Source organism: Lycorma delicatula, chromosome 9, assembly GCF_047948215.1.
Source record: "Lycorma delicatula isolate Av1 chromosome 9, ASM4794821v1, whole genome shotgun sequence".
NCBI classification, from domain to species: Eukaryota; Metazoa; Arthropoda; class Insecta; order Hemiptera; family Fulgoridae; genus Lycorma; species Lycorma delicatula.
In genome coordinates this window covers 121,244,037-121,264,223 of record NC_134463.1, presented here as the reverse complement: position 1 = coordinate 121,264,223, position 20,187 = coordinate 121,244,037, and the positions used below count along the sequence as shown (strand labels likewise).

At 31.3% G+C, this 20,187-nt stretch overlaps 1 protein-coding gene across 2 annotated transcripts in view; it reads right to left on the bottom strand.

Moving 5' to 3' along the window:
* LOC142329683 (uncharacterized) overlaps positions 1 to 18,723 on the bottom strand; it is a 75,606-nt gene extending 56,883 nt beyond the window's left edge. For both annotated transcript variants that reach the window (XM_075374381.1, XM_075374382.1), the window contains exons 1-2: positions 8,624 to 18,723; positions 538 to 779 (exon numbers count right to left, since the gene is read on the bottom strand). In XM_075374381.1, the coding sequence (XP_075230496.1) occupies positions 538 to 779; positions 8,624 to 18,596 (10,215 nt within the window). In that variant the 5' untranslated portion in view covers positions 18,597 to 18,723. The remainder of the gene's footprint in view (positions 1 to 537; positions 780 to 8,623) is intronic.
* Positions 18,724 to 20,187: the final 1,464 nt, after the last annotated feature.

Here is a 20,187-nt window from a genome sequence, read left to right as displayed (position 1 = left end):
ATCCTATTCACTAATCTGATATTTTGTCATTTTGTCTGATGCCTGCTGAACGCATGCTAAGATCATAGAGACCACAACAGTTACTGAATCCTTAGTATTTGCACGTCTTAATTAGGATAGCCCTGCATCAAATCTATCCAGGAATTCTTTTTCTGGACTACAAACAGCCCATTTGGGACTGAAGTACAGGTACTTATTGGGAAATTTTGGACTGCATTTTACATTTTAACTAACCTCAAATAAATTTTTTTCCAAAAGAAACACACACACACACACACACACACACACACACACTCAGAGAAAGAGAGAGAGAGCGAGAGAGAGAGAAATTAGTTAATCATTTAATTTCAGGATTTTTTTTATAAGTGAATGCTGATTTTAAAGTAAAACATTTTACCTGTAGAAGTATGTACGTATATATATATATATATATATAAAATTTTAAAATGATATACTGTTTTAATATTACTATTGCATTAAGTTAATAATTTCATCAGTAATTACTTTAATATAATTATATTTAAAATCATAATTTACCTGGCTACCCTGTGGCAGTAACATCATCATATGATCAGTCAAAGTACTTGGGGCAAGTGTTATTGGTCGTGATAATGATGTCGGCAATACCCTTAATACATCTGCACCTCCTGGTAAAGTACTCCTATCGCCAGCAACTATCACTTCGACACCATTACTCATTTTTTTTGTCGCTAATTGCATCCCACGACCTTCATCAACTAATTCTGGTGATAGTGATTTAGGCAGTGTTGTTAATGAATCTGTATATTTTAAAAATAAGTAAAAATGCAATAAAACCTTCATTAATGAAATTATAAAATTATAATTAATCAACTTAATTTAAACTAGAAAAAAATTTTATTTTCCTAACTTGATAATTTCATAGCTGATGATACTTAGAGTGATGAGGTAAGTGTTCAATTTAGCTTTATTTCTCTATATCAATAACAACTTTATGTAATACAGTTATGTAGATGTAAATAGCACTTGATAACTACTTGTTTTTGAATTCTAGTCTTTTGGGAAAGTGGTTATGGTTTTCTATATATTGAAACCATTCAGACTTTATTTTACAACGGGTTACTTTCCTTATGTATTTATTGGCATTAGTTTTTACATTTTGCGCAATATTTTATTTGATTAAGTCTTCAACTTTCTGAATAGTTGGGAAAATGAAATTTGGTATAGTTATTATAAATAAATTTTAAAAAAGAATAACCAAAATTTATTTTGATTCACAACCCACAAAGAGCTCTAAGATAAGGAAGTTGGGAAAGGGTGCCAAAGCCAGAATAGTTAGAAACTTGAAACCTGGAAGGTTTGTTTCCAATATGTTGTAATACAACAACAGAATTTTTCTCATTCAACCCTAAGAAAAGAATAGGGGTGCAAAACAATTTTTTTTAAACCAGTACATCTTGCTTTATTTTAGTTACAACATAAAAATTTGCTAGAAGTATTTAATCCAGTAATACCCAGAGAAATATTCACTATAAATATAGGAATTTCCCTCAAAACCATTTCTAAGAAGGTTAAATGAGGGCAAATTGTATTCCCTAACTTACATGTACCTTCTGAATCTATTATGATAGAGCCTTGAGATTTAGGAAAGACAATTACTCCAATGTTTTATAAAAGCATATAAGGGTTTCTTTTAAACCACTTTTAAAAAACAGAAAGAAGACTGAATAAGAGTAAATTTCATAGTTGGAGTGTATTCTCACTATGATAATTTTATTAGCTATCTAATTTACTACAGTACTCAAAAAGAAATTTTAACCACCTCTAATAAAAAGTGAAAGAGCATGTGGATATTTTTAACATTTTGAATGGAAACTAAAATTTTGGCTCAAGTACAACTTGCAAAGTAAAGTTATTTGTACATATTTAAATTTCTCAGAAAGTCTTTCTTAAGATATACAAGGATACAAGTATTCGGATAAAAGAATGTTTAAGGTCTACATTGTCAAAATGCCTGGATAAATTTTACTAATAATTATAATACCTAAGTATTACGTATAATAATAATAATTAAGTAATAATTATTTATAACCTGACTATTTATACCCATTTCTTTCCTCAAAGATTAGCAATAACCTAATCCTCTTGTCTTTAGTAAAATCTCTCTTGAAACATATATATATATATATATTTACCTCATATTTTTTTATTGTTTTTGTTCATGACAGTTGGCGATAAAAATTATTTAAACTATCAACTTTTGAAATGATGTACCAATCTAAAAAATAGGCAATCTTAGTAACTTAATTTCAAAACATTTTAAGCTCCTCTTCAGTGGCAGTGCTTATCTTCAGTGACAATTGCTGTTGCTCTCTCTAGGTAAGCACCAGACACTGAAGATGGCTGTAAGGGTAAGTGAAAACATTTAAGTTATTAAAAATGTACTTATAAATTAGGTCGGTTCAATGTTTCAAATTTATAGTTTTAAAAAAGATAAGAAATCATTGATTCGCATTCTCTTAATTTATCAAAAATTGTCAGAAAATGAAATTTTCTGTCATTTATATTATTTTCTTTTTGTAATTTACTTCCATAGAGAATTACATTAAAATTTATATAAAATAAGATTAAAACTAATATTTATTATTTGTATTTGCAATAATTTCTTTTTTAAATATTTTTTTTTAAATGTCTGAAGAAATTTTCAAATAATATTAAAAGTTCTCTTATGCAACTAGAAGGTACATTTAAGATATACCAGATAGCTGCTGGTAAGAATAATAATAAACCTTTTAATAGCCATAAACTGAATTATATATTTGGTAACAAATAGAACATGAAATGGCCAAATTGAGATGGTTCTCAAGATTTCCTTTACTCACTCAAACATTCCTTAATTAAAAATTGTTATCTTCAGTAAGAATAATAGTTGCATCATATAAAAAAGAAATAACAGAAATTTCATTCTATTATACAGCCTAATTAAGTTAAGTTTATATGAAAACAACCAAATGAACATACAGGCTGGCTTATCCATGTTATCTTGTCACAGTGTCTCTAATTGCACTGTTCAAAACCGATTGATTTTGATTATTGGTAGATAATTGTAGATAAAACCTAGTAATCCAAACATAATCGGTATACAATTAATTTGGATGAGAAAAATTTTAAATTAACTTGAAATTCTCTAAAATGTTCAAGTATTTATAAACAATGTTTAATGTTTTAACTTCATTAATTTCTTTGTTGGACTGTTTAATAAAATCTAAGGCTTACGACAAACCAATCTGGATTAATGAGTTTATTCTATGTACATACTGAATACTTTTTATTCATTCTGTTTATGGCTTAGGTTATGATTATTTCATACGCTGTATTCTTCAGCTGAGTTGTACAAAAGATTTCTTTGCGATTATGCTGTTAAAAATACATCAAACATGCCAAAACCAGTAACTGTTCGTTCAGAAGGTTTGTTTTAAATTCCTCTAAATTTTATTTAGGCTTAATTATAGTGACAAATGTAAATGTTTACATATATACTATACAGTCACACCCATAAATGAATAAAACATGTATTTGAAAAACAAAAAAAATTTACAAAATCTATAAGTACTACTTAAATACATACACACACACACACACACACACATATAAATATATATATATATATATTTACAATAATAATTTGTCACAAATATAACAAATTTGTAACCTTCCTCATGCCAACCAATCTACAACCACTTTATGCTAAATTCTTTCCATGCCATAAATAAATCATAACATGAGATATAGTATGTATATACATAATCCAATATTAATATTAAATATAAAATACATATTAATAGATATATTAATGTTAAATAAAATATTTACATTTTTTACAACTGAAATAATTATCGTTATTATGATACATAAAGAAATTAAAGTTAAAAACAATGAATAATTTTTAAAAAATTTAATTTTAATGTTGAAGTAGTTTTAAATAAATAACTATCTTAGATTGTAATATACATGGCAATAATAAAACTTACTGATTTGCTTATAGAAGAAGATCTGGTGGTTTTTTTTTTAATTTCTTACAATTTATTTGTGTTATGATGATTGTGTGGAAAATGAAAGAATTAAGGGAGTACTACAGAGAGATAAAAAATACTCATTAGGATAGTTTTTAAGTGAATTGCATATGTAAAGAAAGATTACTTTACATTTAGAAAGTAATTTGATCAAGCGACATCATTATGGCACTCATACTAATTTAGAAGGAAAATTTTAGGAACAAACCATCTATGTGGCATTTGTAAATATGAAAAAAAAACATGAAAAAAAAAGAATGGGATGAATAAGAATTTCATAAAAAATCAGATTTAGATTTAACGAAAGAAGATTTATTTATAAGTACAATTCACTGCCAATTAAAAAAATAATTGAGAAAAGAAATAAGTACACAAGTGTTCATTCAAGCTGTTTACCATTTGCATGTAGACCAATAAGGAAATTGAAGAATATATTTGAAGTGAACTAAATATCAAAGAAGAAAAATAAAGATGTTATCATTTGCTAATGACATGGTATATTTGGTAGATACAAAAAAAATTTAGAAGTAATATTGAAAGACATTGATTTATTGGTATTCAGAAAATTCAATTTAAAAATAAGTAACACTAAAACATAGGTAATGAAATGTGACAGAAAGCAGGATAATGAGGTATTAATCATTAATGTAGAGGATAGATATACCAGAAGCTGGTAAACTTTGTTTCTTAACGAGTAAAATTACAAAGGATAGACAAAGTAAGGGTAATTATCGTATAGACTGCCACAATCAAGGTTAGATTTTATACATTAAAGAAAGTTGTTCTTATCAAAGATTGATTAAAAAGAAGTTAATCCAAATATTTGTATGAATCATGCTACTTTCTAGATGTAAAATATGGACAACAAGAAAACCAATAGAAATCGTGGAAATATAGTGTTAGACCAAGATTTTGAAGATTAGGTAGATTTATGAAACGCCATCCAAAGATAAATAGAAGAGGAAAGAAATTTGTGCAGAATTTTTTAAATGCAAGTCATAAATTAAAACAATCAGGTTTAGTTGATTTGATAATAAAAGTATGTTTAGAAAATAAAATCTATAGAGGAAGGAGAATTGGAATTTATAAAACAGGTAAAAGAGGACATACAATTAACTAAACTTGTGCTTAACAGTAGAAGTGAATGAAGTATATGATCAAACCAATTAAATTACTAATGGCTCAAAAGAAGAAATTGGGAGCATTTTTCTAACAATAAATAGTTAAATAATCAAATTAGTTTACTACATTTTAAAATTATTTTTAAATAATTAACCAATTTTTTTTATGAAATATTAAAATGTCAACTAAATTTTCATATGAATTTTTCTGAAACTACAAGGATTTCATTTAAAAGCATAAAAAATCTTTTTTTCTCAGGTTACAGAAAATCTATAATGTTAAGAGTTTTAGTGATAATGAAAGAAATTAGTGGGTTTAACTGCAACAAAACTAACATGCTAGATTATTTTTTAATATTCATATAGATACAATATTATTTTGAAAATAATATTTAGAATTCTGGTTGAAATGACTGATAGAAACCTCCAGAAAAAAATTAATTATAATTATTTACAGAGTTTTAAAGAGAAAGTACACTAATACACTATAAAATAGGTAGAATTGTAAAAACAGGGATAATTTTCTTCCTCTTAGATTTAACTTTTTCCCTCTCTTATAATATTTCTATTATACCAAAAATTAACTTAACAACAATATCCTCATTAATGTATCTACAATATATAAAAACAGCACCTTAAAACAGCCTTCAGTAATGTAAATAGCATCATTAATTCAGTGATTAAAAACAGTTTAATGGATTAAAATTTTGTATAGAGAAACACTATTTAAAGTATATAGCTAATAAATGAAAACAATATACGATACAAGAAACATAAGCTAAATAATAGGAGTGTATACATGTCATAGTTTCATAATGTAAAGGATTTACACTATCTTTACTTATCATAATGATACGTAATAAACATCTAAGATTAAAAGGCATGTGTCAAATATTCCTTCTCTGGACAATATTCTTCTCTGGCAAGAACAGTAAGTTCTTGCGGTAAGCAGAATGAAGATGTTGTTTATAGGTCAGAAAATCAACTGAATTTTGGCAAATCTGCCGTGGTTGATTCAATGAAGAAGGTTTTTTAACTGGTAAAGAAACCACAATATTTATTGCTTTCTCATAAATCTGGCGTCGGATCATGATAATAATAATAATGTCTTTTTTTGAAGTAAACTGTACCTTATACCATGGAATAGTGTTAAACTATTTACAAAATTATAATCATAATGACAACCACTGTCTTATGAATATTTAAGTTTAACTTTTGGCTAACTCTGTAGTCAGAATTGAGTAATCAGTGGGTGGTATTTAAAAAAAAAACTGAGTAATTTTTTTTGTTTAGTTCCTGAGAAAATGATTTTTAACAGATTTTTAATTTCTAAGAAATATTATATAGTCATTATTTACATGATAAATGATATTTTAATTTCTTAAACAGTTTAATAAATTAAAATAATCATATTCAAAATCCCTCTCTACCATTACAAATTTATCAAAATAATAAAAATTAATTCTTTTAAATTACTCTATACGAGTATATTCCTTCATACTTAAAATGATTTCCACAAGGAACAAGTGTTTGATGTAAAACCCACTGAAAAAATTCTTGATTTGGTTGTCTAAACCTATTTTTTCAAGCTATAATTATCTACAATCTCGATCTGTTCAAAGTAAACATATTTGCTAATGGTTTTATATCGTATTTTTTTGTCTAATTAAATAAGATGATGAATACCAAATTATAACTTCAGAAATAGTAATGACTGTGACTAAGTGTAATCGGCGTTAAAGTGAAAACATTTAAGAAACCTTAATAAAAATTATTATATTATTATTATTATTGTTGAAACAAATGGCATATCCTTTTTTAAAAGTCCAACACTGAACCTCTTACAGGAGTTGGTTACATATGTCAAAATAATTAGAACCATACAATGATTTTTCAGATAAAGTAATGTAATAGTGAAAAAAGAGTTTAGTTATTAACATAATTTCCTTGTAGCTGCACTTGATGTATATAAGTTGTCACATTAAATACATACTTCACATTAATATTACTGGAAAATGAACAATTTCAAGCTGATTGAGGACATCATTTGCTAAAATTCATCTAGTTATATATTAATTTAAATGATAGCCTGGAAGAAACTGATGAATAAAGGCAGCTGTTACATAATTACAAGATAGATAAAACATGGTTATCGTTTTTTTCAATATTTCCCTCACACCAATGAATTCTAATTTACTATTAATTTGGACTTACCATAGAGACAGATATAAATTGTGAATAATTATTGGCTGTTGATTGTTACTAATGGTTGTTACAATAGATAAAAATGACTAAATTTAAAAAATGTTTGATTAGACGATGTCTTTTTATTTAATGTCCAACAATCTTAATACAGAAGTGGACAATTATATTCATCAGTAATAATTCTGTTCTGAAGAACATGATATGATAACTTGAAAAAAGAGATAAAGTTTAAAAAAATACATAGCCAACATCAGATCCCTACTCCTGATGCCACTGGATTACACAATTTATAAGTATAATATAATATGTTGTATGGATAAAAAGTTTTAATTATAAACCAAAAATAGTTAAACGTTAATATATTTTTAAATAGCTTTAAAATGCTATTGTTATTATTAATCAGAGATAGACTTACATTTTGGGTGCCAGTAGTTCCTTTAAAAAAAAAAAAAAAAAAAAAAAAAAAAAACATGAATTCATTAAATAAGTTGTCCATTTTCCCTAGTTTCAAATCCTCTTACTTTAGGGTAAATTTTGAATCAAATGGTAGAAAAAAAGTTCCTGTCATAATTGCGGCATGCGTACCTATGTTATTAATTTAGATTTTAGCTCGCTTTGACTGCTTAGGTCACTAATCACAAATAAATATCAACATCATGCAGGAAACTGCATCTAGATTTGTTAACTGTGGTAATCTATGGGATTAATCTATTAAACACGTTGTTAGCTAATGGCATTTTATCTTTATTTTACATCCTTCAATTTCCAGGATGCTGGTTCCTAACACGTTTCAGATTTTAAGAGACCCGTAAAATTGTAAAGAGGTAAAATTACTAGCTATCTTTATCCAGACCATAAGCTGTATTTTTTAATTTTATGGCACTACTTTGATGTTCTCTGTACAATTTATGAAAAAATTAAAATAATATATATTTATTTATGAAAACACATAAAATAAGTGAATTTTTAATTACACTGAAATTAATAAATAACATTACATAAATCTAAATTTCATGAAACAAAACATAATCATGAATTATGAATTATTTTAAAACTGTTTATTAAAAAAAACAAACAAACAAAATTATTTCTAAAACAATTGCTATAATCAATTTTTTGTCAATATATGTAAATACAAAAAAATTATGTAAAAATATCTTATGTACAGAAATTGAATAATTTTTTAACCCAGGTCATGAAAGAATTACATAAAAATAAAATTATTAAAGTAGATATAAAACATACCTGTAATTGTCAAATGAGGTGCCAGTGTATGTGTTAATGTAACAGTTTTCACAGCCGGTTTAACTGATGTTGAAGATGTAACTATTGTTTCATCGCCGTTGACACGAGTTACAACGAATGTGTATGTACGTAATCTAGTTGTGGTAACAACTTCTGTTGTTGTACTCATAGTAACATAAATATGTTCATCAGGCGTAAATGTGAACGAGGGAGATATAGTTTCTAAAATTGTTGTATCTTGTTCGTTATTATTATTATTATTATTACTAAGATTATTAATAGTTTTATATTGGTCATCGGCATTTGATTTAGTGACAGTATCAATAACACCGGGTAAATCATCGATGTCATCAAAAAATATTGTTTTATATTTTTCTGTTACTGTTAATGGTTTCTCATAATCGTAACTTATAGTTGTTATGTCTTTTTCAATATCATGATTTTGATTATCGTTATAATCTTTCGTTAAAGTATAATCATTATACGACTCTGTTACTTCTTCTTCATCGCCTAAACCTTTATCATGTTCTTCTATGCCTTTAACTTTATAATCTTCATCAACTTCTTCTTCTAGTTCTACTGTAGGTTCTGTAGTCGTCGTCGTTGTGGTAGATGTTGTTGTCTTTCTATTATTTACACGTCTTTTATAAGCTGGTACAGATGATCCTTCTACAGGATTATTATATTGTATTACTGGTCGTCTTCTATAATTACTGTTATTATTCTTATTTCCAAAACTTCTCAGTGGTTTTTTTGTAGTAGTTGTAGTTGTTACAATTTCAGGTGTAACATGTTCATCTTTATCTTCATCTTTGAAATATTTATCAAAATCTTCGGTCGATACAAATTCTTCTGTAGTTGTTTCATGCTTATGATTACTAAATTTAATATTTAAATTTTCATTATTTTTATCTGTAGTATCATTATCAATATTCTTATTATTATTATTATTTTCATTATTTGAAGCATAGTTTTCTGTTGTTAGAATTTCTTTGTTTATTAATGGAGGTGATGTTACTTCATAATCATTGTTTTGTTCATTATTTACAGATGAATTTTCAAAAGAAGGTTCAACTGTAGATCTTAGTGGTATTTGATCGCTACTATTAACAACTTGTTGTTTATTATCACCATTATCGTTATTATTAAAGTATAAATTTGGTTCAAAATAATTTTGATTTAAGTTACCGCTTAAAAATATTTGTGAAACTTCAACTTTTTTATCTGATTTTTTATCATTATCTGGTACTGAATATTTAAAATTATATATCATTTGCATATCTTTTGTAGCATCATCTGGTATAACTGTTGAAGATGCAATAATATCGTCCATTTCATTCTGACTAGAATATAACTTTGGTTTCTCTTTCACCTCTTTTATTTTTTCAATATTTTCATTCATTATTTCTTCTTCTTTTTCTTTGTTATTATCACCATTATTGTATTTATGATTATTAAAATAATTACTAGTTTGATACAGTTCTTCTGTTTGAGACGGTTTTGGTCTTCTTCTAGTTACAACAATTCTACGCTTTGACGTTTCTACTGTTGTCATAGGTTGTATTGTTGAAGATACCGGCCGTTTTCTAGTAACTCTTATTCTTTTTCTTTTACCTACCTCACGGTGATTTTCTTCATTAAAATTTTGTTCATCAGGATACATTTCTGGTATGCTAGTACTGGCGACATATTCATATGATGTGGACATTGTGTATATTTTGTAACCAACTGAAGAAGTTGTGACTGATCTAATATGATCATCATCATCATCATCATCATCATCATTGTCATTGTTATCTTCATCGTCATCATCATTATGATGTACTTGCATTGTATTTACAGGCGGTTTTCTTCTTCTAGTAATCAATATTCTTTTTTTAGGAATTTCTGTCACAATTTGAACAGGAATTTTACTTTCTGATATCTCATAATTATGTTTTATTGACGGGTTATATGTGGTATGTAGTGTATTTTTATCTTGTGTTGGTTGTCTTTTTCTAGCTCTAATAACTTTTATTTTACGAGTACCAAATTCTGAAGAAGGCACTACATCTTCATCACTTTTATGTTTATTTTCTGGAATTTGTACATTCTGTACCATTATATCATGTGATGTTTGAGCTTCAGATAGTGATAAATCATGTTCATCAATATTTTTTTTTCTTTGGATAGGCACTCGAACCTTCACTTTTCTTCTCTTATGATTTCCGATCGGTTCAGAATCATCATTTACATTACGTCGTGTTCGATTTAATTTAGTTGTCAATAAATCATTACAATCATCTTTTAAATTATTATTTTTATTAACTGAACATAAATTTTCTTTATTATAATTATTATTATCGATAATAGGTCTTTTGCTCCATTTTAAATGAACCCCATTTCGCTGATCTGGAGTTAAATCAGCGGGGCTTTTCAATAAAAAATGACCGGTAGTGTTGTTTTTGTTGTTTAAATCAATTGAAGAACTTATTGAAGATGATAAAGGTTTACTCATAGTTGTAGAAAGGATTATATTTTGTGACTCAGATAATGATATTGGTGATTCCATCGATACGTAACTACTTACATCTCCAACAACACTTTCAAGGCTTTGCGTCTCTATATCGCTACTTTCAAGCGATACTTCATTTAAAGCAGACATGATATAATAATTTAATTCGCCATTATTTTCATCATCTGTTAACGGGAAAGAACTGCCAATTTCTGGTATTCTAGATGTTTCTAATACAAGCTTTTCATTTAAATCAGGTTGTAATATAAACTCAGCTGCCCTTTTACGGACCGTTGCAGATACTTCTTGTCCTAAAGTAACAGTGGATAATACTGTACTAAATTCTCCCGGTCTTCTACCAGAGACATAAATGGTAACAACACTTGTTTCTGCTGGATTTTCAGGTAGATCTGGTGGTTTTTTATTTGTTTTTATTTTTGATTTTTTCCTATTAAATTTTTGTTCTTGTTTCGGTTCACTAATCGGTTCTTCTTGTTCTGTATTTAATAGTATGTCATCAACATCGTCATTCGGTCTAATTTGTGCAAATCTCTGAATTGGTTGGTCATCTAAAATAATCTTTTCTTCCGGTATTGTGACTAATGTATCTTGAAGGGCTTGTTGTAATGGATTAACTGTAGGCTGTTGAGGTTGTAATAATTGTGCTTGTAATAAAGCAGGTAAAAGTAAAGAATTTAATTGCTGATTTGCTATAGCAGGTGTTGGTGTAACTACCACAGTTTCAGTTAAATATTCTGTAGCGGTAATAACTTGCGTGGAACTATCGACAATAGTCGTTAAAATTTCTTTACCTCTATAAGTTAAAGGTATCACCGTCGATGTATGATCTGTAACAGTTGTTACATAAGTGGTTGTTTTCGTTTTAAATTCTGTAACTGGTGTTGGTGGTGTTGCCGGCTGATTTTGTAAACCTAATAACGGGTTTATTGTTGGAGGTAAACCGATATTACCCAATAATAACTGGGATAATAATATATTAGCCAACGGTGCATTGGCAAGCTGTGGTTGAATTGTACTAACTTCTTGTCTTACTTCATAGACAGTGCTGGGTACAATGTGTGAAAATGATGTTTTTCTACCACGAATATTTGTTGGTGTGAATGTTATACTGGTCGTAGGAGTTTCTAATACAATAAATTTTGTTACTTCCATACCACCATTTGCTAATGTTTCAGTAATTTCACTCGTTAATTGAATTATTGGATTTCCATCTTTACCGATAGCTGTGCTATACTGATGCGGTCCTAAAACTTCTAGACTTGGTTTAGCAGTAATAACATTCTTATATTCTGTTACCTTACCATTAACTATCGGTATTGTAACTTCTGTTGGTATTTTATGTGTAACTGTTATTGTACCGTCAAATGTTGATTGTGAAAATGTGTAAGAATCAAAATCTGTAGTACTATCCCTATATCGGGATCTACTTGATGGGCGTCGACTGGTTTGGAATCCTCCTCTACGGCTGTTTGTTCTTGAAGTAAAAGTCTCCTGATCACGAGTACTACTAGAATGACTAGAATGTGTTCTTAATCTGGGAGGTTTTGGTCTTTGAACAGTTGTGGTAGTAGTCTCTGTAGCCAATGATGTTTTTCTTCTATTTGAATTCGGTCTCCTAAAACTAGATCTAGAAGTTTGAGTATTTCCAGATTTATCTCTCAAAGTAAACTGCGATCTAGATGCCGTAACAGATGCAGATGTGGGCCTCAACCTCGGTTGTACCTGCTGTTGAGTCCTTCCTCTTGACTGGTACCGTGACTGTGTTGAACGAGGTGTTTCAGATGAAGATACTTGATCGTTATCATCAACATAATCATATGTCGCTTGTTTTTGTTTCTGTCTGTATCTAGATCTAAAATTTCTGGTACCGTACTCAGGAGTTTGTCTTTTAGTCCTCGGTCTTCTTGTAAACGGTCTTATCTGTACAGGATTACCAAGCGTTTTTCCTCTCCGATTTAATGGTGAAGTTGCAGTCGTTGTTGTTGATTGTTTGGATTCAGCATTTTCAGAACCATCATATTCATTGTCACCGATTTCTTCTCCGCCATCATCTTGAAGAATATCTTCTTCATTTCCTTCGTTTATCCTCTCTTCATCGTCTTTTCTATTTTCATCCTCGTTTTCAATATCTTCATTCGGTTTTTTTAATAAACCTCTAGGCGGAAATAAATTATTTGACGGACGAGGTCTTGAGCGACTATTTACAGGTGAATTTGCTTTACTTCTTTGCGGAGACGGAGTTGTCGGTCCTGATCCTCTATTGTCCGGCCTTCTAAGTAAAGGACTTCTTCTAGCGGCAGATGTCGATGGTTTTGGTGTTGTAGTAGTTGTTTGTGGCCTATTTAATATCGGCGGTCTGTTTCTAAATCGTAATAACGGATTATTTCCCCTTCTTGCCGATTCTGTTGTTGTCAGTGGCGGTGATGTTTCTTGTACATCTTGTTCATCGATGTCGCCAGAAGGCGTTTCATCAGTAGCTGATGTTATACCTATTATATCATTAGTATTTACAGCGTCATCTGTACTCGGTGTCGTTTGACTGATCGTAGAACCTCTTCCAAAAGGACCACCTACTGCAGTCGGACGGATCGGTCTATATCTTGAATTCTGTAAAGAAGAACTTCTACCCGGATAGACCGAAGAACTTCCACCGCGCCCGCCAACAGATGCTCTGTAACTGGAACTGCCTCTTCTTGAGCCGCTGTAAGTCGATGTCGGAGTAATTCTTCCGGTAGATGATCTACCGCGACTTGCAGGAGCCGGTGTGTAAAAAGAAGAAGGTAGTCCTCCAGGCGTGCTACTACCTCTACGTCCAGAAAACCTTCTTGAATTAGTCGAGGATGGTCTTATATCAGATATTCCTGATGAAGATTTACGACTGCTGGCAAAACGATTACGCGAGGCGCCGAAACCACCGGTCGTTTTAGCCGCTGGTGTAGCAGTTATTGTAGGCGTCAATGAATTTCTAGTAATTGTAGTCGCACTACCGACATCTCCGGTCTTTTTACGCGGTAAAAATGTCGGTCTAGGGCGCGAAGCAAACGGTCTTATATTAGGTGTAAACGTTTTCTTTCTCGACGAAAACGTCAATCTTGATGTCTTACGTTTTCCATTACCTTGACCGTCATCTTCACCTTCGTCTTCACCTTCTTCTTCGTTATCCTCACCAGATCCTTCTTCATTCAAAGAACTTTCAATAACCGCCGGTGACGGAGATGTTGTAACCGTAGCCGTCGGTGTTACAGCGACATCGTTGACCGAAACAGAAGTCGGTACAATGTCGATTACAGGAGATGTAGTCGATGGCATATCGACTTTAAAACTCGAAGTACTTTCTATTATTTGCGCGTATCTACCGTCGATTAACGTTCCTATAACGCGTGACTCGTAAAACGTTGTGATTTTATCCTTAACTATCGATCCTTCTATTAACCTAACCAACCCGGTACGGAACGTTTTCGTCCCGATGACAGTAGTGGACGGGGTCAAAGAAGGACTAGCCGTTTTCTTTTCTTCATCGACTTTTATCGACGTCGTACTTTCAATAACTTGTGCGTATAACGAATCGATATACGTACCGACAGCCTTTGTTGTAAAAAATGTAGTCGATATTCCATCAGCATCAACAATTTTACCTTCATTAATCGATACGATGCCGGTCGGTTGAACTTCTGTCGTCGATAATGTATTAACTAGCGATTCTGTCGGTGTTATTATTTCAGTTGAGCTTTCTAATACTTGCGCGTACAAACCGTCGATAAAAGTACCGTATACATCGGTATTAAATAACGTTGTAGTACCGTCGTTTACTTCACTCGTTCGAATCGTCGATATTAAACCTGTCGGTTTAGAATTTACGATACTAATACCGTCTTTGTCAGCAGATTTACTATTTTCTAACGGTTGAATAATCTCTGTAGATACATCCGGAACAAGTTTAGACGAATCTAACATCGTTTCTTCGATCTGCGATGAAGGTATCGGTGGAGTAGGAGTAGGGGTTACAATATTTGTAACCGTTTCTAAACGACTATTTAATACGGTGCTGTTACCGATATACGAGGTAGTGAAGTACGTAAAAGTAGTGAAATATGTCGTCGGTTCTAATAAATCTGTTTGTGAATGACTTTCAATCGCATTATCCTTAACGATATCAGATGTCGATACTATATCGTCGGTTTTTAACGGTATCGACGGTGCGATCGTTACAGTAGGTGTAACGATATTCGATACGGTTTCCTCACGGCTGGTTACCATCGTGTTACCGTCTTTATACAGCGTAGTCCAATAGGTAAATGTTGTGAAATATGTAATCGGTAACGTCGCTTCTTCTAAGCTCAAACTCGCATCGACTTCGGACGGTTTAATCGTTTCGGTGACAACGTTCGTAACTGTTTCTAATCTACTAATAATATCGCTCGATGTACCTTTATAAACCGTAGTGAAATACGTAAACGTCGTATAACTTGTTTGCAGCAATAACGTCGATGAAAATGAAGGTTCAATTTCTTCTGTATTACTTTCAGAACTTATTTGATCGTCGTCGGGCGGATTATCGTTGTCGTTTTCGTCGAACATTTTACGATTAACGCTCGAACCGCCAGAACTACTGCTCGTTATATCGGTAACCATCGTTTCGACTACTTCTGTTTCATCACCGATCGTCGGCGTAGCACCGATTACGAATCTATTATCTGTATTATTTATAATCTGTTTATCGACACCGCGAGTTATAATCCCGGATTCGTTCGTACTGTCTTCAATATAATCTTCGGGTGTAACATTATCGACCGGATGATTTCTTAATACGGTTTTATATTTATCGTTATGAATAGTATTTATCTGTCCGTTTTCGATTAAACTACTTAACGCTTCCGATATAACAGCGCTGTTATCGTTATTTACCGTACTACCTTTTTGTCTAGATATGGTACTGTCGTACGAATAATGCGAAGGTGATAATTTTAATGAGAATTTATCTTTTCTTTGATTTAAAATATTATTATTTTTATTTGAAACCGGCGTCTCTAACTGGTTAATTACATCGTTTTTATTTTGTGAACTTCTAATGTTATCGTTATGTATATGCGTCGTTTTTATATTGTTATTAGCAACCGCACTCGGTGTAATAATATTTGTATAAACTTCTGTTCTCGTCGTAATTTCTGTTTCACCGTCGACAAAAACCGTAGTAAAATACGTATACGTGGTGTAGAATGTTTTAACTTCATTATCGTTTATTTCTTTTATCGTATCGATAGATGGAGTCGCAGTCGCTAATTCTTTATCGACATCGATCGAATCTAAAGTCGATGTAAATAAATTATCTCCGTCGATATTAACGTCGTCGTAATATTTTGTCGTCGGCCGACCGATTCCGACACTTGTCGGTACGAGTAATGAAGACGGTGCCGAAAAGAACGACGTGACAAGACTGTCTTCGCGTGCAAATAAACCGGCGACGGCCGGATCGGACGCTTCTAATATAACACCTTGCCCTAACGTCGACGTAACGATATTAGTTTCGACTACTTCACGACTCGATACGCTGGTTGTCGTTTCTTGAAAGAATGTAGTTAAATACGTATATGTGGTATACAAAGTTTTGAATATTAATTCGATTTCTTCCTCTTTTTCTTCTTTATTTATCTCTTGATTTTCTAATTTTAATGTAGTTATCGGTACCGGAGTCGTACCTTGTGTCGTAGTTTCTTCATCATCCGATTCGGTTGTCGTTATTATTTGTTGAGAATTATCTAATATAATACCTGTTGTAATTTCAGATTTAATTTCTTCTGTCGTAGTTTCTTGTTTTATAGTTGTAATCGGTGAAGTAACGTCGACGGTTTTTAAAGTGGTATCGATAACAACATTTGACGGTTCGATTGTATTTAATATACTAACGGATGACGATTCCAAATCGCTTGGATTTATTAATTTTGTCGTGTATATAATTTCTTCAGATGTAACTTCTCTTGATTTAACGGATGTAGATACAGAATCATCATTATCATTAGGTATAAAAAATGTCGTTAAATAAGTAAACGTTTTAAAAGCGGTGGAAGGTACCAGCGTTGTTATATAATTTATCGTCGGAGTTAGACTTTTTTCTTTATTAGATTCTTTATCTTCTATTATTTTATTATCGATTTTAATAATACTGTTACTTGAAAAATCTATTTTCCTACCTTGTTCGACTTCATTTACTTGATCGTTTTCAGATCGTACATTATTATTAATAGTAGTTGTTTCTTGATTTTCTTGTAAATTATTTTTTTCTGTGGTTATCGGTTCTGCATCGGTCGTTATTTCTTGATCGGTTAAAGCAGTCGTAGGAGTAGTCGTATCGTAACTTTCTGTAGTAGTTTGTTCGATATCTTTTTGTAAAACAGGCGTCGGTGTAATCGTAAAAATACCGACACCGGTTTTAGTTATAATATTGCCGTCGGTTTCGTGTATTAATATACTTGATGCCGATTGTATTAACTGCGCGTAATTACCGTCAATATATGTACCGTAAACGAACGACGTGAATATTTTCGTCGTACTATTTAACGATTCGGTACCGCCGATCGATTTAACTAGACCTAACGCTTCCGTTTCTGAATTATAGATCTGAGTAGTCGCCGTTGAAAATAGAGTCGGAGACGGAATAGTTAAAGGTTCTGTCGCTGCGGTGACCGTGTCGATGTTTTTAATTTCATCTGTCATACTCGATTCTAAATTAATAAATGTTTGCGTCGACGGTTCGATTTCGACCGAAACATCTTCCTCTTGATGCTCTTCGATGATTTCCTGTTGCGTCGTAGTCGTCTCATCTTCTAACTGTGTAAATACCGGTTGCTGATCGTGTGCTTTGCTCTGCCTGACGACTGTAGGCGGATCGACGACAAATGTAGGTAGTGACGTTTGAGTATCGATCGTATGTCCCGACACGGTGCGCGTAGCCGTACCGGGTGAATGAGAAAAGAACGTTTTCATCGACGTAACGACTACATTACCGTCCTCGGGTCTTAAAGTTGCAGCTCCTTTTATCGACGTAATAGATGCAGGATTTAGCGCTTCCGGTGTTTTCGGCATAAAAACGATAACGGTATTACCGACCGTCGTAGTAAAATCTGCAAAACCGTAATACGTTACGGTTTCTAATTTTTTCTCTTTTTCTTTATTACCGGGTACACCGTTTCTAAATAAGGTTTTACTACCTCTCGGTTTACCGTTAATTCCAGCTAATCCTTTAATCGGTTCGCTTTTACTTTTAGCGTCTTCAAAGGAATCGAAAGAAAATCCGCTCGGAGCGAATTCTTGCCGTACAGTAAACGTCGGCAAATCATTTTTCGGCTTAAATACTTTTGCCGGCCTAACGGCCTCGCTGTTTCTTTTAACAGAAAACTCTTTTCGAACAGATACAACGTTTTCGTTATCGTCTGAATGCGAATAAATATTATTTAAATTCATTTTAGAATCCGCTTCGTCTAAAATATCATGTATATCGGTTTTAATTTCGTAATTGTTTTCATCGTTTGATATTTCTGGTACCGACGGTAAATCACCGAACGGTGAAACGGTTTCTGTCGAAGCAAAATCAAAAGTACTATAAGGCCTTATATTCGATCTAGAAAAATACGACGACGGAAATACGAGATAAGCGTCAGAACTCTGCGGCCTACTGGTTCTCGAACTATCGTAAAATACTTTGGAACCCGTACTTAAAAGTTTTGCATACGTATTCCCCAACGTCGTCCCGATAATCTGTGTCGCAAACTCTGTTGTGGTTCCTTCTTGGACAAACGTTCTCGCCGTCTGGGTCAACAACCCTAGAGCTGGAGTCGCTTTCCCTCTGGAAGCTTCATCCAGTAGAAATATGGTCACATCTACACCAGGAAACAGGAAGTAAGAAAAAAAATAGAGACAGGAAAGCAGAAGAAAAAACACAAAAAAAAATATTACAAATTAGTGAAGTTATTACACACAAAATTAAAAATGCCGTTTGAATTTATTAATTTTAATGTAAAATAGGAATCAGAATACAACCGAGCAATCGTTCTGATATTTATACATGTTTTAAGTACATACCGGCAGGTTAATCCAGCAAAATAGGTGAGAAATGTCACTGAGTTTTTAAGAAAACAAAAACATTAAATTTTTTTATTTTACTTATAAGGAATTTGCTTTTTTAAGAAAGAATAAATTTATAGTTATACTGTATATTCCCTTAATTTGTCTACAGAATAATTTTATTGAATAATTAAAGAGCTCCTTAAAGTAAAACTCTTATTCAAAGTTATTCGTAAATCTCCTTAATTGATGCAGAGGTGCTTCTTTCCCATGAAGAGGCGGTATCAGACTGAGGGAGTCACATCTACTCAATTTACAGGTAATGATACACAAGGAAGTAACACATCTGATAACTTACCTAAATTCATTTAGCTTTCTCTATCATCAAAGAGGAAGTTATTTATTACAGTTTGGTCGGCTTAAGTCATTCGCTTTTTAGCAATTCTGAACCGGATCCATTGTTTGAATTAGGCAACAAGTTAGTTTTATTATTAAAACAGTTACTAAGCTCTTTCTATCATAAATAAATAAATGTCGGCTAAAAATAAGTATTAAAACCAATAGTTAATAATAATAATAATAATACATCTGTTAAATTTTATTACATTCAAAAGGCATTTTTAATATATAAAAACAATAATAAGACAAATATAAAACAAATACAATAAATACAGATACTGGAAGAAGATGATTCATTTAACACCAAAAAATAAACAAAACACATTAAAAAAACTGGAAAGACAAACAGAAAATATAAGATAAAATCATAACACAAATATAAGGGTTTTTACAAATAAATATGGGATTAAAATACGATAAAAATGTAATACAAGAAAACTGCACTGCATTTTCATGATACTATAATTATGAAACTGCAGTAAAACAAATAAAAAGCCCATAATATTTCATAACCTATATATAATAAAACATTGTGTCCTTCAATTTAACTATTACAAACTTTTCTCCAGCTTTCCAGAAAGAAAGAAAGCCG